This window comes from Saccostrea echinata, unplaced genomic scaffold (assembly GCF_033153115.1).
Source record: "Saccostrea echinata isolate AGI-Se365-2 ecotype Australia unplaced genomic scaffold, CSIRO_AGI_Sech_v1 ptg000030l, whole genome shotgun sequence".
NCBI lineage: Eukaryota > Metazoa > Mollusca > Bivalvia > Ostreida > Ostreidae > Saccostrea > Saccostrea echinata.
Genome location: NW_026889779.1, coordinates 24,305,327 through 24,326,338, shown reverse-complemented (window position 1 = coordinate 24,326,338; position 21,012 = coordinate 24,305,327). Strand labels below are relative to the sequence as shown.

The window sequence follows — 21,012 nt, the reverse complement described above, 5'->3', positions numbered from 1 at the left end:
GTAAAACCTCATCAGTAAAGTGGGCATGGTTGGTAACACGGGATTCTAGCAGAGTAAAATTTAAAATAATTGAACTGAGCATAGGTTGTGAGTCTTTTAATACAATGCTATAGATCACTTTATCAAAAGCATATTTTTAGAGGAAAGTCAGATATAACTAATAAAGAAGAGGGATTTTTGTAATACTGAGGGTTTGCCCGAGGCTCTGTAATTTAGAAAAGCAGTATAATTGGTTGGAAATCTATACAGAACAGATGCTAATACCTATTATTGTATGTTTATCAATGTGTATTTAACAGGGTTACCTAGATTAATTGTGTTTGAATAAAAATAGAACAATCTCTCAAATGGCATGCAGTTCTATTCAGGTCTATCCATGCGAATATTTCAAAATATTGACGCAGGTTTTTTTTAATTTATTTTGGCGCGAGAATACTTGTAAATCTACACACTTCTTTCTATGGTACAAATTCAAATTACTTTTACAATATTAAGTTTCAATTTGACTTGATTACAATTTTCATTTATGATGCCATGTGTGCAGTGAACTAGTACATCTAAACCAATTTTTACATTATTTTGAATCATTTTAAATCATTTTGCATCAAACACAAACAAGACTACAAATGGAAAAATGAATAAAAGTTTACCTGCGGATGATTATTGAAATGGAAAAATGATTAACGTACTGCACAAAACCAAGGAACTAAGCTCAATTTGCTGCAAAAATATATATGCATTCACTATAGGGGGTGGAACTCGGAAACGTTCAAATATTTAATAGTGATTCTCTGTAACCACTTAAACTTCTTTGCAACGCATGGTCACAGATTTTGATGAAACTTTGCCCATTATTACAACTTAACACCAGAAACATATATCAAATAAAATTTCGTTGCTATGTGTCTTGGTTGCCATGGTAACATCCAGAAAAGTTGAAAAAATTGAGATTTTCAGCTACTTTGAATCTTTATTAAGCCTTAATAAAGACTAAGAAAAACAAACAAACTATTCTCACGAAAACATGACACTTTATTGCAACTTATGCTACAAAGAAACTATTTAGAATTTATCTCTAAGTAAGTGGTAACCATGGGTACATTTGGAATACATTTCAGATGCTGAAAAATGCTGAAAAACGCTCAATATTCACTAATGATAGATGTTACATGATCAAACTCGATCAACAATTGAAGAAAAACGATAAAAATATTTGACCTTAAGTAATTAGGTATTGGCAATATTATTCTAAAAATAACTTTCATGGTTGCCATGGTAACATAGTGTAACCATGCAAAATTCATTGCTAAGATTGGGTTAATGCTACTTTCTTGAGGAAAAACAATAAAATTCATGACTGGCACATATACATCCTTAGGACCTTGCAACACCGACAACATAAGACAAATTGGGAATTATTGTTACTTTGCAGTGTAACCATGGAAACAACGTACCAGTTGTTTAAAGTGATATTTTTTTTACTGCTTTAGGAATTTACTTACCTTTTAATCAAGGAACATATGATTTGACTCATCTTGAATAGTACTTATCTGGTAGAACTAAAGTTGAATATCATATATTGATAAAGTTTGTTGAAAAATACAACACTGTTGCTATGGTTACCAAGAAGGGAAAATGTTCGATTTTGTTAATTTTATATCAATATTAAATCCTTTGTGCCAGCTTTTTGCATCCAGTTAGAGATTGGGTGGTAGTCAAAATTGAAAGTCAGGTAAGTTGTTCATATATATCAATCATAAAAGTTTTGGGAATCTACATACAAGGGTACGTATCCAAGGAAACAGTATATTTTTCAGATTTTTATGCATATTTTTTCGGCTAATTTCCATAGCAACGCTCTATTTAAAGAATCGAATTTGAATTTTTTGAAATGTGAAAATTAGGGTCACACCAACGCCTTTAAAAATTGATCATTAGTTATATAGAAATATGCTTTGTAAAAAGATAGGATAAAATTAAAATACTAAGAGCGTAAATTTAAAATCCCTTTGTGGTATTAAAACCATGGCAACCATTGCCAACCTATAAGAAATATCATATTTCGTCCTTGGTATATGTTACAAGGATCTCTTGTCTATTATTTGCTTGCATTTCAACCTATAATTGTTTTTACTCTTAAGTGTATGACTTTATAAAATTAAATGAACAAAATTATTACTTTTGAATACTTTGTTTCCATAGTAACGTATGTAATAGTTGATTTACCAAACATGTTTATCATGCATTTAAGACATCAGGCCTTCAACTTTCAGAAACAGTCATTGCCACTTGTTTGCTTTGCTGCAAATGTTAACTGTGGGACTCTGAACATGTTGAAAAATGCCATTTTTCAAAATTTAGGACGAGTTGCTATGGTAACCATGACACGTAGCAACCAATTTTTGCCTGATTTGAGTTTACGGTATCAAAGACTTTTATCATAGAGAGTTTGGAGAAATTCTGAGACTATGCGTGCCACAGCTCCTATATAAAATTTAAAGTCGTTACAGAGAATGACTCTTAATACTTCAAACTGAAAACATTGAAGGCGATTTTTTTTAACTGTACTTTGTCTAGCAATAATTTACTGCAAATAAGCACAGAAGAAGATATATTTTGGACACCTACACCTGTTATTCATAAAACGACAAACAGTCGCTGTACTACTATATTCGTAGGTCTTGGCTCCGTAGGGTTTGAACAGTGACAATTTTGTACGCGGTGTCTATTTGCTATGTAGATGCACTAAGGTGTCGAATCAAGTCTTTCTCATAATCTGTTATATATGAATTAGGCCTAACAAAAAGAAAACGAAATCCCGAGAAAAGCGATCATATCCCATAAATCATAATTTTTATTTTTTTAATAAAATGTTAGTGTTTTTGTAAGCAAAGGTATGTCCAGGCGGCGCAACCTCTAATATGACGTTTTTTCCTACCTGAGTGTAACTGAGAAAAACTCTTTAGATATGAGTATTTGTCATCAGAAAATCTCGTTAATTCAGGCATGTGGTATGACACATTTGTTCAGTAAAATTTGGAATTTTTACCCCATTCTGTAATTTCTATGAAATTTTATCGTAAATTTTATATGGAGTGTCCAAACAATTATGGGCTTGAAAATAACGTCAAAAGGGGGGAGGGGTTTCTTTTTCAAACACTCTATAGAGTTTCGGTCCTGGAAAAACTGGTATTGACCTAAGGAATGTTTAAACTGGCTACAGAAAAATAAAATGCATCCAGAGTACTTGTTTTTTAATGCCTAAAAAGATTCAGAGAGATGAAATATGCACAGCTAGTGTCGATTTGTAGTCAGGGTGTCAAAAGTCAGTCACGTCGAAAAGTGACGTTGATCATGTGTGGTAGAAATTGAACTCCAACAAGCTAAGTATTCTGGCATAATCAAGTGAGGATCTTTCCCTATATAAAGATCCATTTACAATATTATATGCATTGAAAACAGCTGCTCATGACATTGTAAATTCATATAAATAAGACGGGTTTAAGTCCTAACTTAACTCCAGGTAATCTCATCAAGATAAGTGTATGAGGTAGAGAGAGCGGACATTAAGAAACAATGACGTTAAGCGGACGTCATGACACTAAACGGCGACAGCGCCGGGTGATCACATAAAGTCTTTTTAATTTTAGAATAATTTGGCAAATTATCAACTTATCAAGCTAAAATTTTCAACATTTCTTAAACTTTTGTTGTTTTATGTTCCGCATAAATTTTGTAAGCAAAGACTACATATTATTAATTTTATCGCGTCAGTCCACGAACTTTTTGATAACCCCTCGTATTTTTAAGAAATATCATTAATACAAGCTGCAGTTCGAAAAATTTTGGCAATATTATTTTTAATCTCTATTGAGATTCTGCTGGGCTAGATATTTGGACTGACGCCCACAGAATCTCTAGACAACCACTCATAATTCATGTCTGGAAATCAAGCCCCAACTTCGGCCGACTATAGCAAGAATTATTCACCTAGACCACAATGCCGTTCGCTTCAATTAAGTCATTTGGTTGATTATTTGACTCTCTGTCACTATCATTTCCACATTGCTTACCGTTTAGGCATGTAAATCCCAACATAAAAATATTCACTGAAATCTCCGTTCGAAATATGGCTCCTTTGACGAAATTGTTTACCTCCTCACATAAAAGAGTTCCTATAGTTTGTTTTTACCCTATGTGATTATGAACTAATGTCTACTATGGCTATTGAACATCACATAAAAGAAAACGGACTATAGGAACTCTTTCATGCGAGGAGGTAAACAATTTCGTCAAAGGAGCCATATTTTGAACGGAGATTTCAGTGAATATTTTTATGTTGGGATTTACATGCCTAAACGGTAAGCAATGTGGAAATAAAAGTGACAGAGAGTCAAATAAACAACCAAATGACTTAATTGAAGCGAACGGCAGTGGGGTCTAGATGAATAATTCTTGCTATAGTCGGCCGAAGTTGGGGCTTGATTTCCAGACATGAATTATGAGTGGTTGTCTAGAGATTCTGTGGGCGTCAGTCCAAATATCTAGCCCAGCAGAATCTCAATAGAGATTATATTATTTTCAACTGCATTTCGATTAGTTTTTCATATACATAGAGCCCTGCTAAAAAGGGAAACCCTTTTTAGCCGGGCTTAATGCTCGTACAGCAAAAGGCGATTATTTTCAGCCTGCTCAAACCGGACATTGACAAAACACCGTCAAATCAAATTTAAGTGAAAAATACAGTACTTAAAAATGATTTTCTTTACAGATCACTTTCGGTAACAAAATAGACCAAACCCCTGCGGCAAGAATTTAATAACATATTAATACTGTATTTAATATTTTGTTTTCTCTGTTATTTCACACGTGTTGCACTTTACATTTATGGATATGAAGCATAAAAATAAAAACAAACAAACAAAGAAAACCCAAAAACCGGAATTCAATAGACAATTCTATAGTCAAAATAACAAAAATGATAGATACATCATACAAACATTACATATGGTTCTATATCTTCAATATCACCTTTTCTGAAACAAATGGAAAGTTAAATGGATACATACCTTATATGATGTAAGGACGTAAAAATACATGTACATGTACAGTTTCAATCTAGAAGAGACACCATGTGTATCGATTCCTATTTTCTGCAAATGCAAAAGAGTAGTGGAAAAAATGTAAGCATAGAATTATCTTGTTTTAGAAAAATAAAACATTCATGATAAGATTATGTTTGAATCAGAGGACATTTGTTCTTAAGAAATTATAAGGTAGCTCCTGATGACGGTTTTTTGAGTCTAGATAACGTCTTCTCCAGAGCTCTCCACATAGACAGAATACTAGACATTTTCCTACAGATTCTGCAATAACAGAATAATATTGACATAGATTACCTGTTATATACCAAGTAAACAAGATGAAAGCACAATATCTGAACACTTTTATTCAGATTCTGTAGAGAGAACTTTACATTTTGAATGATATACTTTTGAAGACATAAAAAATAGTAATTCTACGAAGATTATAATGGAAAGCCAACAACCTTGACAATAAACTTATTTTTCATTGCTAGAGAACAGACTGAGTAATACAAGTAGTAACAATGATAGTCTGGGTTTTTTTTTAAATATTAGACCCGCTAGTAGAGAAGAAAGATGAAGTAGATCTTGAACACAAAGAGAGGGAGACATGGGACACGAAGATTGACTTCCTGTTGTCCGTCATTGGGTTTGCAGTGGATCTGGCCAACGTGTGGAGGTTTCCCTATCTCTGCTACAGAAACGGGGGAGGTAACGTATAAATAAATGGTTAACATATTTTATACCACTTAATTTTAGGTTACCAAAGAGGCGGTCAAAGAACAATTAAGGACAAATATATGTCGTTTATGTATCACAATTTGAATTTACATCACATATCGTTGTCAGGCTATACATAACTAACCTATATCCTTCATTTTGTTGTTTCTTTTTGCAGGTGCCTTTTTGATTCCTTATGTCCTGATGCTGGCTTTGGCTGGTATTCCATTGTTTTATATGGAACTGGCTATCGGTCAATATAATAAAACCGGTGCAATTACTTGCTGGGGTCGTTTATGTCCATTATTTAAAGGTAAATTTTGATTTGTGGGGAAAATTCACATTCTTCAATGAAAATTAAGTAAGACTGCGTAAATGAATTCTGTTCATTTTTTCCTGATTATTAAGTAGTCATTGTACTTATTTGTATCTTTTTCTCATCATTTGTTTTCACTTTCATTTCTAATAAATTTTTGTCTATATTTAGGGATCGGATGGGCTGTGGTTTTGATTGCATTTTACACAGACTTTTTCTACAACGTGGTTATAGCGTGGTCCATACATTTCCTCTTCTCCTCCTTCACTAGTGAGCTTCCATGGGCGAAATGTGGTCACTCGTGGAACACCGAGTATTGCTATGAAGGGGAACCACGTGCTGTGCCCAGTAGTGAAAACATTTCAAACATTACTTATGAAGGGACGACTGTGTTTAATTCAATATCTACATTGATAGTGAATGATAACATAACAAATAGTACAAACGTTACAGAAGTGAGGAAAATTTCACCAGCTGAGGAGTATTTCAAGTAAGGATACCACAAAGGCAATTGTCTTAGGGAGGAAAAATTGCCTCCAAGTTGCTCCCTCTTCGAATACGCCTGTATATTTTAAGACGAATTCCAAGAAAATGGACTGACCTTTTTATTATATAAAAACGCTTACAAAGAAAAATTCGGATAGCTAAGAAATATTCTGCAATCACAAAAGTTTACTTTCTAAATAAAATTATACCCACATTAATTGACCCAGAATTACCAAGAATAAGATTTACCTTTATCCTCTACCATAAAAGGTTATGTCTGATGACGTGTCCTTTTTTATTACTTATTGGGGAATTTCCTTCTTTCAATTATTGTTGGTGTCAGAAAGTTCGATTCTTTCAAACAAACCTTTGAACCCCAAACCAAAAGAAATCGCTAGGGATTTTATTTGTGATTATAAATGCATACGAACCTCGCACAGAATACATGTATAATATTCTTCAGTTTTATCCCCCAACCGACTCCTAGGATGCAATATTGGAGTTGAAAGCAGAGAAAGCAACTCATATTTAATATATTTACAAAATTTCAAAATGTTAGAAAATTAACCCAATTTTGTTTCCATGGCAACAGCAGCCACTTTGAAAAATTTTGAACCTCAGAAACTTGGGGAGACACAAACACATCAAAATTTGCAGTATGAAAAACCTTTCGAGGAAAAAATCAAACTAAAATTAAAATTCCCCTTTTTCTTAACATGACCACAGCGGAAAGATTTATTTATCCGATTCCATTTTTATGGCATATATCAATATGACTTGTTGCAAGGAATTATCCTTTAACGTTTCCAACAAAAAAAAAAAAGAAAATGGCATGGCAATTGATGAAAAAAAAATGAAATTTCAAATTCTCATTTTCTTTATTTTTCTGGACAACGGTGTTCATTTTGAATATTTTATAATTTCACTCATAACTAGACTTGCATATTATCTTAAAATACTTTTAAGTTTCAATAAGATCGTGGAGCAATATGTCCCCCGATTCCGTTCGGTTTGGTATGAATACATGTTCATGTATATTTTAAGAAGAAGACGATTACACTAGACAATTCCATATGATACTGTAGGGTGTTGAAGTTATGTAAATTATTAATGCATTGAAATTCTCTTGACAAAAACTTCTTTTTGTTTATTTTAGCAATCGATTCCTGCAGCTTGACCAGAGTGGCGGTATATTTGACGTGGGTTCCATTAACTGGGAAATCGCCCTCTGCTTGTTAGCCGTGTACCTCATTTGTTACTTCAGTTTATGGAAGGGAATAAAGATGTCAGGAAAAGTAAGACCCATTATCTACAATCAACAAAATATAGACCTTTTAATGAGGACGACTCTCTACTCCAGCCCTCAATGCTTCAATTTTCACTTTATTCCACGTGGTTGCAATCACAACCATTGATTTGTTAATTAAGACGGAGATGGTCAAGAAGAACGGGTTGTATTTTGTAATTGACATTCACACTTAATATTAGTTCGTTTCTAGTCTGAGAGTTTGGAACTTCAGCAGTTAAAATTTGTGAGGCATGGATCAAATTATCCATTCAGCTATGTACTGTGTTACTTATATAAAAATTCGAGAAATAAAATACAAAACAACTGTGTTATTCATGCTTTGAGTCAAGTGCAGTTACAAACTTCTGTAATATTTCTTGAAATGTCCAGGTATCTTTGAAATGACATTTTAAAAAGTCGCCTTCTTCTGTTGTGCATGTGAGTTTGTGTGAAGAAATTCGTACGAAACTAATGCACGTTTGCACGTTTCTAGGTACATGTATTATATATACAATACTTGTGTACTGATTTTCTTTCTCTAGGTTGTATGGTTCACTGCATTGTTTCCTTACGTGGTATTGGCCATTTTAATGGTCCGTGGAGCAACACTAGAGGGCGCTGGGAAAGGAGTAGAGTACTACCTGACCCCGAACTTCACCAGACTCGCCAGTTCTAATGTAATGTTTCTTGTTCCTAAAACAAACTTAGAGGCAAAACTGAAACAAATATACAATCGAATTTATTCTTTTTAGAAACATTTAAAACATGACAAAATAATAATTCCGTGGAAAAATTTCTGTCTAAAATGATATAAAACTTGTAGGTTTGGGTAGACGCGGCGACGCAGGTTTTCTTTTCCTTGGGACCTGGTTTTGGGGTTCTTTTGGCGTATGCCAGTTACAATCAAATCAACAATAATGTTTACAGGTTTGTATTCAAAGATTTTCTTGACATTCATTTGTGTGATCGGTATGTGATTAACTTGTAGTATTTTTTCGGTGTGTCAACGGACAAAGCTTTTTTTTTTTTATAGATATATATATTTAATTAAAAAGCTTATCAAGAGCAAAATGCCTCAGTTTATTGGATCAAACTACAGGATGTTACATTTCAATTATAAATAATTAACTCATACAAATGCATTTCGTTCATTCTTTCGGAAAATTTGACTTTCCACTTTAGTACCACAGTTGATATAGTTGTGCTGTTTTTGTTTGATTTACGGTCAAAACCTTTTACAACAACCATCACGTTTTATTTGCAGACGACAACTATTACAGAAGAAAATTAAGCGCGAAGTTATTTAGATGGACTTGTGTCAATTAGTTTCAATGTTTTCTATTTATATGGTGAACGTAAATCTATAGGAGTATGCCTGGTCTGTTTAATTTGGTTAAGTTGGTGAATACGGTTCAAACGATAGCTTTCTTAAAGCTCGGAAACTTTTTTTAAAATTCTTTACTATAAATTTTAGAAATTTTGATGGAAATGTTAAGCAAAGCTTCAAAATCGTTGAAATAATTCTTCATCATAATGGACTTTTAAACCTAATTTTCCCAGTTATTTCTCTAATTCTGAAAGAGATTGCATCTTCACTAACATTTTGAATACAAACACTAAATTGTTTTCGCAAGACCCTAACTTGTTCAATTATGAAACACTTCTTTCGGTTTACTGAAAATCAAGGAAACTTCTTAAATCTTAATTAAATCATAGCAAACGTACAAACTGAAATCTTTTTTACGGTCAATTGTTTTACTGATTTGTTGGTCTTTACAACCTTTTTCTCACCTTATATTTTGAAACTTTCGTGTGTTGGCACTAATCCCACTTTACATTCTTTCAATTGTTTCTTTCGTGTGTTGGCACTAATTGCTCTTTTCATTCTTTCAATTGTTTCTTTCGTACATTGGCTCTAATCCCACTTCATACTCTTTTAATTGTTTCTTTCGTACACTGGCTTTAATCTCACTTTATATTCTTTCAATTATCTCTTTCGTGTGTTGGATCTAACCCAACTTTATATTTTTTTCAATTGTTACTTTTGTGTGTTGGCCCTAATCCCACTTTACATTCTTTCAATTATTACTTTCGTGTGTTAGCACTAATCCCACTTCACATTCTTTCAATTATTACTTTCGTGTGTTGGCACTAATCCCACTTCACATTCTTTCAATTTTTTTTTATTGTTCATTGGCTCTAATCCCACTTTTTTATTCTTTCAGTTGTTTTTTGCGTACATTGGCTCTAATCCCAATCTGCATTGCATTCTTTCAAATTTTACTTTTGAGTGTTGGCACTAATCCCATTTTACATTCTTTCAATTGTTTTTTTCCGTTTATTGGCTTTAATTCCACTTTATATTCTTTGAATTGTTTCATTCATTTGTTGGCTTCTACAGTATATTTTCACTTCATATTTTATCAAAAATGCATGAACCGAAATTTCTTATTCAATTGATTCATTCTTGGGTTGGTCCTTACAATTAACTTCACTCCCACTTTTTATTCTGTTAATTTTTACTTTTGTGTGTTGGCTTTTACAATATACTAACACACTAATGGAACTTCTGCAAGAATATAAAAAAAAGTATATTGTATAAGCTTTACAGCATACTTTTTTAATTTATGTTCTATTCAGATGTTGACTTTGATAATATACTTTTCTCTCACTCTATACTGAGTGTCTTTCAATTGCACCACAACTAATGGTATTGCAATCAAATTCAAGCCACGTGGGCTTTCTTGACCTACAACGAAAATATGTAATAGTTGATACTCTGAGTATGATAAAATAAGAGTTTGGGGTGCATTTCCAATGATATTGTGGGGTGTTGTAATAGAATATATTTTCTATTACCGTGTCTCCATGCATAAGTCATTTTGTAGCTTTAATTAAATGAATAGCAGATATAATTAATTTACCCGATCCATTGGAAGTCTCACTGCAGTCTCTTTGTAGTCTCGCCAGAGTTTGTTAGAACTCCTCGGGTAATATTTTCTGTAGACTGAAAAATAAAGTTTCTGAACACATCCGTATGGGTGAATCGTTTCATTCGTGTGTTGGCCTAGACAGCATACTTTTCTTTCACTTTATATTCTTTGGGAAATGTTTTCTTCATTTGATTAAGAACCGCTGCCGTCTTTTGACAGGGATGCCTTAATCACCAGCAGTATAAACTGTATGACAAGCTTTGTGTCAGGGTTTGTCATCTTCATGATACTGGGCCACATGGCCGAGACCGCCAAGTTACCCATAGAAAATGTTGCTACAGAAGGTAACAATTGTCATTTTGTTTCAAAGATGAATATTTTTAATTGATGAATAACGGAAATTTTAGAAGTAAACATCTTCCTTTTTGATTGAAATATACGTCTCATGTTTACATTTCAGTCTCGGTAAATTAACTTGTCTATTTTTGTAGGTCCCGGTCTCGTTTTCGTTGTTTACCCAGCTGCCATAGCAACTCTTCCTGCAGCACCATTTTGGTCCATAATATTTTTCTTGATGCTTTTGACTCTGGGACTGGACAGTTCGGTATATCAAATAAAAGTTTAAGTTTTTGATTTCACCAGGCAATTTCCATCATCAATTAAACAAAAGAAATAAACTATTAGTATTTCTTCTAGTTTGGGGGTTCGGAAGCCATCATTACAGCCATTTCTGATGAGTTTCCAGTTCTGAGAAAACACAGAGAAGTATTTGTAGGAGCTCTCTTTTCACTGTACATGATAGTGGGGCTGGCATTCTGTACGCAGGTAAATCAAATGCAATCTCATTAAACACAAACATATTTTTTTAATATATATATATATTTTGTTAAGTACAAGTGAAAGAATTTCTTCAAGTATCCCCTTTTTTGTCAGGTTACATTCATTGGATTTTTAAAAAACCTTTGTATTAATTAGTGAAAATGTAACAGATTATTTATAGATATTCATTTTTCCTAATCATTTGTTACTATTTGTCAGTATGTACATGTATGCATTGCGTGACGGAACCATTTTTTTAAATTGAAATTAAACAGTTTCTCAATATTTTCTGAATATTTTAGGTTTTTTGGGCCTAAGTTAAAGATTAACAATATAGAATTAGTGCTATTATATATCCTATTGAAAATGTGGACAGATGTTGAAAGTGCCAAGCACTAACGTATTGTATCAAAGGGAAAACAAAAACAAAAAATAGATACATGTATATAATTTCCTTTTATCTGAATCAAGTTAATGTTATTTCAATTGCCTTGTTTAATGTCATGGATATGAGATTCCAATATTTATATAATCATTGTAATGGATTCACGATAGTTAGGTCATCTAAAAGAAAAATTGCCATAAAAACAATTGTCTACCAGTTTTTACTTGTGAACGATACTTCAGTATAGAATAAGTTAAGCGATAATGAAGGAAGTAGTTTTTCCTCTGTATTTGGCGATCCATTACCAGGTAAAATATATTGAAAACATCACTTAGGAATTCTTGGGAAATTCGTCGGCCCTTGAAATGAATACGGTTACCGAAGATTGCTGTATAAAACGTGTTTTACTTGCATTCTATTGCTGGAGGGAGTATTCCGCCGGTCCACACATTCACAGTAACTAATACGACCCTCATACATTTCTGAAGCAGGAAATAAATTGTTTTTGCTTAAATTATAGGCTAGACATAAACGAAACCAGATGCGTCTACCCCCTGAAGCCCATTGTTATTTGAAAAAAGGACAAGACGACCGGATCAGGATGTCTTAGGAAATATATTATTTTCCAGTTACTGTCAAATATTCTCCGATTCTCTCACAAAAATGCTACAAAATAACCAGAGGCATTGTAAAGTGCACCTAACACCTTTAAACACAAAATTAAACGTGTCAAAAAGCTGTTGTTCCAAGTTGTCCAATACAAAGATTTTGTTCTCGTAGTTTACAGAAATGTGGATGTTTCCCATGTTAAATTTTCTTTCTTTTAATTACAGGGTGGAGCTTACGTTGTGTCGCTGATGGACAAGTATGCGGCGGGTTACTCTATCTTGTTTGCAGTGTTTTTTGAGAGTTTGGTGTTGTCCTGGGCATATGGTATGACATGTGACTGTCTGGTCTACTTATAAAGAGTACTAGCCTGTTAGACACTGGGACATTATATTTGGTTTTATTTATTTCAAACCACTCCCAAAATATCCCATCTTTAGGAAAACAGAGAAAGACAGTCCTAACAAGTTGTCTTATATTTAAGTTTTCTCGAAAATTGTATTTGTTACAAATGTCGAACATGTAGGCGTAATGTCTATTAACAATAGTTACTTCCATTCATTGGTCGATTAGATATATCCCAGTGGACTTGAAATAAATGATACCACAGAATCTGACAAATATGTTTCATATTTGGATATTTTACTAGAAAAAGACATTAATGGTGACTTTTCTTTAACATTTCAATCATCAACTTCCCTTACTAATATAGCAATATACCCTTATCACCTTCATATGGGGTTTACGTCTCCCAGTTGATTTGATACGCAAGGACATGCTCTATGTACGATCATTTTCTTTTTAAAACGATGCAAGCTACAAACCAACGAGTTAATGAAACAAATATATCAACAGTCTCGTTTTAAATCATCATTTTGCAACTTCCATGGTCGATACAATGACCTTGTCAGAAAATGCAATGTATCATTTGGTCAAATGTTCATACTAATTGTCAGGCCATTATTAACACACTGAAATTAATACGGATTTTCCCGTTTACCCGATCATGACAAGGCACACACGGTGAGCTTGAATACTGTTCGTTACCTCCATATTTCATTCAAAGTTTGAAAATTTTCAATATACCAGGTAAATACATGTATATGTATAACAAATCGAACTTATTCTACATTCTTATTTCAAAAATCTTCATTTAAGAATTGCTGTTGTATTTTCAAGAGGAAACTAAAACTCGAATTGCTTAGAAATCAACAAAAAAATTATGAAAACGGAACAATTTTTTAAAAAAGATTTTTTACACTGTATAGCTGTGTACCAGAAATACTTATTCAAAATCTGCGAGTTTTACGACCAGTGTGTATTTCTTTCTCATACATTATCTTTATTATATTGAGTTGTCATTATCTTTATTATATTGAGTTGTAAGAGAATAAATGTTCTTGCAGCCGGAGCATGTTTTGGTTCGTTGGATTTCATCATCTTTTTAAGGATACTGTTATTATACCTACCCTTTCACTGTTTGACTTTTCTGTCTTTTCTTTATTACGCATATTTCAAGGCTTTTTATATGCTTCTTTCCACAGGGGTTGAAAGGTTTTCAAACGATATCCAAACAATGCTTGGACACCCTGCTGGTATATACTGGAAAATCTGCTGGAAATTCATAGCACCATTATTTATTTTGGTAGAGTATTGTAATTATTCTTGTAATCTTAATTATCAAACAGAAACAGAATCTAATTAAGAAAATTTTTCCAGCGTTCTGCTTTACTTAGATATTTTTACTGTTCATAAGATCTGGTCACAGACGAGGAGGAATCTATATCAAAGGAATTTATTATTTTTTTATGTTACAGTGGATTATGATTTTTGGTCTGGTCCAGTATACACCTCATAGTTATGACAACTACATATACCCCTGGGAGGCCAACTTTATTGGCTGGTGCGTGGCGCTATCCTCTGTTCTATGTATTCCACTATTTGCAATAATTGGATTCACAAGAGCAAGTGGTTCACCGTCAGAGGTAAGATGTTAAGAAAGGTCTGATAAATCTGTATATTTCACTGTGGTCCAAGTATCCATGAAATCATGTTCATATTGATCGAAGATTAAATAATAGTTACAGCGACTTTTTTTCCCAAAAAGTCACATGTATAAAACATAAATTTGACCGAAAATTTTGTTGTTCATTATTGATACACGAGAAAACATTAGAGATTAAAAAAAATTAGAAAGATCAACAATGAAATGATATTAAAAGCCATTTAATTTTTAGCGCCTGAAATTCCTGCTAACACCGACCAATGAGAAAGGAAGAGAGGCAATGGCTGGCTACCATGTAGTTAGGATGAATGGGGGAATGGTTATTGGTGAAAAGGTGTAGGTCCTGTTGCTGAAATGTATAAATACACTAAGTAGCAAAGACGTGTATCCCATGTTTTGTTTTGTATATTTCTAGTCTGTATTCTAGTCATAAAGATGTTACTGCTCATGACTTCTGCGCACTGACAAGAAATACCTTGAAACAGTTTTAGTAAGATGGTCCTGTCACAGAATTCTGTGAAACTGTTGCTTGGCAATTGACGGTAAGATTGTAGTAAACGACGTTAAACAGAATTATTATTAGACTGATAATAAAGTGAGTTGAGAGATAGTTTAGGTTACAAAGTATCAAATAGTTGTCATGGGTCTTGACTAATGGCTGTTTTGTAACAAGAGCATTGATTTATCCAGGTTTTCGTCTTGTTAAAAAGTTTTCAACGGTGAAATTTTAAGGTACAAGAGAAAATGTCATAATATTATCTAATGTATACCTCAATGTTATTGGCACATTGTACATATTGTTAAGTGCCTTAATGATGGATAATTTAAAAGAATTTGCCATGCACTTACTGAGTTTAAATTTACTTACAATATACCTCATTGTTTTACCTGTTTTGTATAATGGACCACATACGTTTTTGTTATGAACCATATGTTAGTGGAACGTTGCAATATTGACGCACAATCGGACAGTACACATGCACTGACTGGCTGCCTGCTTCAGAACACATATATTATATATAATACTCATTCTAGAGGTGTAATAGATATGCATTTATTATTAATAGTCTTAAGTAATGTTACAGAATACGATATGGTAAAGATAAAATCCATTTTTTTTTGTTTTAAATATACATGCTTATAGATATTGTAAAGCAGGAACTGAAATGTCAGTCATATATGATAATATAGCAGGTATCTAGGAATGATGGAATTCATGCACTTCCAGATTATTTCCAAAACAGGTACTCTTGTTTTATAAAGTGTAGTATATCCTAGAATATAAAGAACTGTTTATGTTGTTTTATGACAGTATCATATAGAGTCAATATTACCGGTTTTGTGTATATCTGTAAATTTAATATTAATATGATACACTGCATAGTGTACGTATTCGTGTTGTCATGTGATTTCTGTATCGTCGGAAGTACACTGTAAATTCTTGGTCCATGATATTGTGTATGTATAATCTCTTGTACACTGTGAATAATCAGCATGTTTTGAATATATAAAATGACAAGAAGATGTTTCCTGTTTATTTCCTTTAGTTTTCAATAAACCCAATTTTTCACCCAAATATCAATTTAATATATATAAAAAAAAAATAAAGTTTAAGGACAGTAAATTCTCTTTTTCCGAATACCTCGATAGTGAATCGATCTGAATTAAATTTGATCCTTACAGAAATTTAAAAAAAAATGTAGGGTCTTGTTTGTGAAAACAGTGCCCCGTCATTCTGTGAGGTCATCGTCGTGTTTCAGAACCGTCAGATGTATATTCGACAAATGTACTGGATTTTCTTCATCATCTATTCTGTTTTCTTCATCTGTGACCTGGAAAATAGTGCTCTACCCATTACATAATCGTAATATAACACATAAAACTTGCAGAGTTATGTTCTGTTCATATAAGTGCCACAAAACTTTTTCCAAGCATTAAAACTGATAGCTTTCACATTTTAACAATTTATTTTGATACCTTTTGTCAATCGATACTAGTTTTTGATTTGTTTTATTTTTATCATGAAGGCAGTGATCATTGGAGTAGATAATCTTGTAATACCTTTATTATTGAAACTTTATCGTTAGGCATCTCCTCTGTTACATAAAGACTGTTCTTGGCTGAAGTCACAGATAAGGGACATTTCACAGTAAAGTCGGAACAAGTTGGATATAACCGGTTATTTTCAAATTTTAGACTCTGGATAGTTTTCTTGTCATAACAACACAGGAAGATATTGTTGTCTTTATCAGCTGATATTCCACTTGGTATACATTTGGGATCGAAGACAAACTTAAGATGCCCCGTCAGTCCTATACCCACCACTTTACAGAGTCCTGAATCTGACACCATGATACAATCACCCTTTAAATAGGTCAGACTAGCGGGTGTTCGAAATACTATAGAATTATTCAAACAAGAACTTACAGTTACCAAAACTACTCCCATGTAATTGAGAATGTCCACAGAACTTTCTCCTAACTCACAACATCCGACTACAAGTCTTTCTTCATCCACACAACAAATGGGCTGATACTTCTTCTCCGTCTTCCGTCGCGAACTTAACGTCATAACTCCATCCATACTGATGAAAGACAAAATTCTAAATTCTGGTTCTGTAACTATCACATGACTCGAAAGGGGAAGTACAGATGCTCCACAAGGGTCATCCAAAAGAAGCTGATCCACAAAAGTCCGGGAGCGGATCCTAAATCTTTTGAGTCTTTTGTTTTCATTGTCTACCACTATAAGTTTGTCTCCCACATTTAAGACCTGTGTTAGGAGACATTCTTGTTCATCGTCTAGCCTAGCACTGAATCCGTCATTAGGAGATGGAATCGGCGTAAAAGGTTGTATATCTACTGTAGCACACACTGGTATACTGCAGTTCATTTTAGCAGGATGTGGCCTACCTATCGGAAAAAAATCTATTGGTTTCTAAGAGGTTTTGCAAGTTCAATCGACTACTGTTTGTATATCTTCTAGGGTATAAACTTACCTTTCTAAACATTCAAAAAGAGCCCGAATTCACCTCTCTTTTCTCTGAAAATCTGATTCGTGTTTCCCAGAACTAGTATTTCGTCTACCGATAATGGCTGTGTAATTATATATAATATCGGCGACCTGTCTTTCCCTCAAAGTTTGTGATAGGCATATATACTCAGAGGGATTTAAATTTTTATATCGGGTGTCGTTTGATTGCTGCATTGTGTATATTTAAAGATTGGATCGAACTTCAACTGTTCAAAAGAATGCAATGGTTCTGTTGACTGAACTCATTAATAAAGTCGACAAAAATTACCTCTTCTGCTAGATTGTGATTGTCCCTTGGGTAACCGTGAATACAGTATGATAATTGAAACAAACACGAGATGATAACTCTCTTACTGTTAAATATTGTGGACAGATACATGTATGAGCATCTTTTATGAGTATAATCGCGACATCTCTTGTTTACAAGCAAGAAATAATGATCAAATAATGATCAAATTACCCAAAGACCATGTCGACTTTGCGTATGATTGTAATTTTAACAAGGAAGGTATGGCATGTCAAACGTTGCAATATTCGATCTTTTCCATTTGTATTGTATAACTTTCCATTTGTATTGTATAATTTTTATTTGTATTGTATAATTTTTATTTGTATTGTATAATTTTTCATTTGTATTGTATAATTTTCCATTTGTATTGTATAATTTTTATTTGTATTCTATAATTTTCCATTTGGATTTTATAATTTTCCATTTGGATTGTATAATGTTTATTTGTATTCTATATTTTCCATTTGTGTTGTAAAAAAAATCATTTGTATTGTATAATTTTTCATTTGTATTCTATATTTTCCATTTGCATTGTATAATTTCTTATTTGTATTGTATAATTTCTTATTTGTATGCGATAATTTTTCATTTGTATTGTATCCGAGGATTGTTTATTTATTTCGTTACGAAGGATGTCATTGGTCATAAAATTTAGTCTGTATAAAGGTCTCAGGTGCCCATCACAAACTTACTCTGGTACCCTCCCCACAATTCCTATCGCGCACTCTCTACAAACACAAACTCGGCTCCTCTATTTGCGGTGCATGCTAAGGGACGACCATTTGATTCTCGGGGGGTGTCGAATCCGATTATTTATTTTCATTCTCTCGCAGGAGAGAATATTTATTTCCAATATGACCAGAGACAAGGAGAAAAACAAAAAGAAGAAAATCCGCCCAAACCCGAAAACTCAGTTTTTTTGGGGTGGGGGTAGTTACCACCACTCAAGGTCAATTTATTTATTTTCTCAGTCAGCATTTCTAAGGACAGATTATTTATTTGCCATCTATAGCTACCAGCGCTCCCTTTTTAGAATCCAATGACCGTCTAACATGCACGCAAATACATATGCCGCCGAAATATGGCTGAAATATTACCGACTCGGCGTTAAACAATAATCAATCAATCAATATAGCAAATATATATGAGCCCAGTTTGCTTTGAGCATCCGGAACATCTTCAACCCGATACAGGCTGAAACTTGACCAATGAAATCCTTCGTAACGAAACAAATAAACAGTCCGCGGATACAATACAAATGAAAAAATTATCGCATACAAATAAGAAATTTTACAATACAAATAAGAAATTATACAATGCAAATGAAAATTATAAAATACAAATGAAAATTATACAATACAAATAGAAAATTATAGAATACAAATAAAAATTATACAATACAAATGATTCTCCTTCAAGGCAAGCAAAATAAATAAATAAAATAAAATAAATAAATAATTAAAATTTAAAATTGGAGAATTTCAAAGCTTTGGCATTACTCGCCTTGAATTAAACACTACTGCATTGTGCAAATTCGCTTTAAAATGCTAGAAAATCTGTATCGAGCTTGAAGAAGAATGGAAAGTTTCTCACTTACAGAATGGTAATAATAAAAAAAAACTTGCATAAAGTTGAGGGATTTAACACTACGCTGAATTAGGTTTAGTTCACGAGGTAGGATATCGACGACTTGTCACAGAGTTCTCTAAGTATAGTATTTTCAAGGAAAATGAGTAGTGATATGTTATATATCATTATATGCTAACAAGGTCATTATTTAACGACCATTGAATTTACGAAACACTGACTTTAAACGAAGTTGTTGAAATCCCTGTAACATCAACTGTCTGTCACTGTCATATGTCAATTATCTGTCAGTAGCCTGCCTCAGTATACTCAGGGCATGCTCTTGAGTATCGAATAAGTTGGGAGATGTAAACACCATACGCAGGTATCGCGGAATATTACTACCTAAATAGGGAACATCGACGAAGAAAAACTGAGGTCACCTGGTTTGTCACACAATTTAGTAATTAGTTGACCCTAGTCGTCTATAGTCAGTAAAACATCCAAAAATGAAACAGATATGACAGACTCTTTGGTATCTTTTATTTTGAGTTAATTGGGATATATCGATATATATATGATAGGGCTGTGTATTGAGCAAAATATTTCGATACGATACGATATTTTATAAAGCGATATGCGATTTATTGGATTATTTATTAAGTCTTTCAAAAATGTCTTGTAAATGACATTTAATGCATAAATTTGATAAAAACTGGGTGAGTCTAATATAACATGTTAAAATATAGTTGTCTATGTATTTTGTAATAGTTATTTACGATGTGCTATCTCCTTAATGTTTATTTCATCACTGACCAGTTTTAATTCAAAACAGTTAAAAACAATCTTTGGTAACTGAAATTCCCAACTTTTATACAGAATTATAAGGAAAACTGCCTGTCCGATACGTATTGGAAATTATTTTTTCGATACGATACATTCCTGAATATCGATACGTATTGAATATTCGATATATTGACACAGCCCTAAAATATGAATGGAAGTACCTATATTGTTTATTGATAAACCGTCGTCGATATGTCTGAATGTCGAGTTGAAGGCTACAGCAAGTACTTTCTATTTTACATATAGAAGGTTTTTTAATTAGTTCTGCTTTATGGGAATATAAAAACAGTCGGTTAATAAAGGAACACAATTAATGCCCATCTGAATTCCAACAGTTTGATGGAAGACCTGGTCTCCGAAGACTACAGAAATGTTGTCAATGCATGATGAACTCCAGTATCCTGATACTATGAAGTTCTAAGTACTGGTGTGTAGAATCAGAGTGATTTTTAACAAAGTAATTTTGTTGATGACCAATCACATTATATGAACATTTCCGAGTTCCATTTTTATTTAGGATGCAGTTGTGTATGCTATCAAAAGCTTAGTTTTTAATTTATTTTGAGGTTGTATAAAGATTATTGGAATTTTTGAGAATCCACATTTGATTTACACCACTTCCAGAATATACTCTAG

The 21,012-nt window shown here is 33.0% G+C and overlaps 2 protein-coding genes across 2 annotated transcripts in view; one reads left to right on the top strand and one right to left on the bottom strand.

Annotated features, from left to right (window-relative positions):
• The window catches only part of LOC133197572 (sodium-dependent dopamine transporter-like), a 38,467-nt gene extending 22,305 nt beyond the window's left edge, over window positions 1-16,162 (top strand). Inside the window, exons 4-16 of the mRNA XM_061333673.1 lie at window positions 5,640-5,795; window positions 5,983-6,117; window positions 6,292-6,610; window positions 7,763-7,901; window positions 8,437-8,571; window positions 8,718-8,821; window positions 11,047-11,171; window positions 11,319-11,431; window positions 11,524-11,652; window positions 12,865-12,964; window positions 14,182-14,282; window positions 14,455-14,622; window positions 14,875-16,162. Coding sequence (XP_061189657.1) covers window positions 5,640-5,795; window positions 5,983-6,117; window positions 6,292-6,610; window positions 7,763-7,901; window positions 8,437-8,571; window positions 8,718-8,821; window positions 11,047-11,171; window positions 11,319-11,431; window positions 11,524-11,652; window positions 12,865-12,964; window positions 14,182-14,282; window positions 14,455-14,622; window positions 14,875-14,982 — 1,832 coding nt within the window. The 3' untranslated portion in view covers window positions 14,983-16,162. The remainder of the gene's footprint in view (window positions 1-5,639; window positions 5,796-5,982; window positions 6,118-6,291; window positions 6,611-7,762; window positions 7,902-8,436; window positions 8,572-8,717; window positions 8,822-11,046; window positions 11,172-11,318; window positions 11,432-11,523; window positions 11,653-12,864; window positions 12,965-14,181; window positions 14,283-14,454; window positions 14,623-14,874) is intronic.
• An 82-nt stretch (window positions 16,163-16,244) lies between these two features.
• Window positions 16,245-17,550, bottom strand: LOC133196596 (uncharacterized). The gene is made up of 2 exons (XM_061332460.1): window positions 16,704-17,550; window positions 16,245-16,474 (listed from the first exon to the last, which is right to left on the bottom strand). Exons 1-2 carry the CDS (start codon window positions 17,532-17,534, stop codon window positions 16,373-16,375), a joined length of 933 nt encoding a protein of 310 aa, XP_061188444.1. The 5' UTR covers window positions 17,535-17,550; the 3' UTR covers window positions 16,245-16,372.
• Window positions 17,551-21,012: the final 3,462 nt, after the last annotated feature.

Excerpts from the sequence above, each read along its gene's own strand:
- LOC133196596 (XM_061332460.1), bottom strand. The coding sequence starts at position 17,534 with ATGAACTGCAGTATACCAGTGTGTGCTACAGTAGATATACAACCTTTT. Across the intron at positions 16,475-16,703 it reads ATAAAGTTTCAATAATAAAG|GTCACAGATGAAGAAAACAG; the intron begins GTATTACAAGAT and ends ACTATTTTCCAG.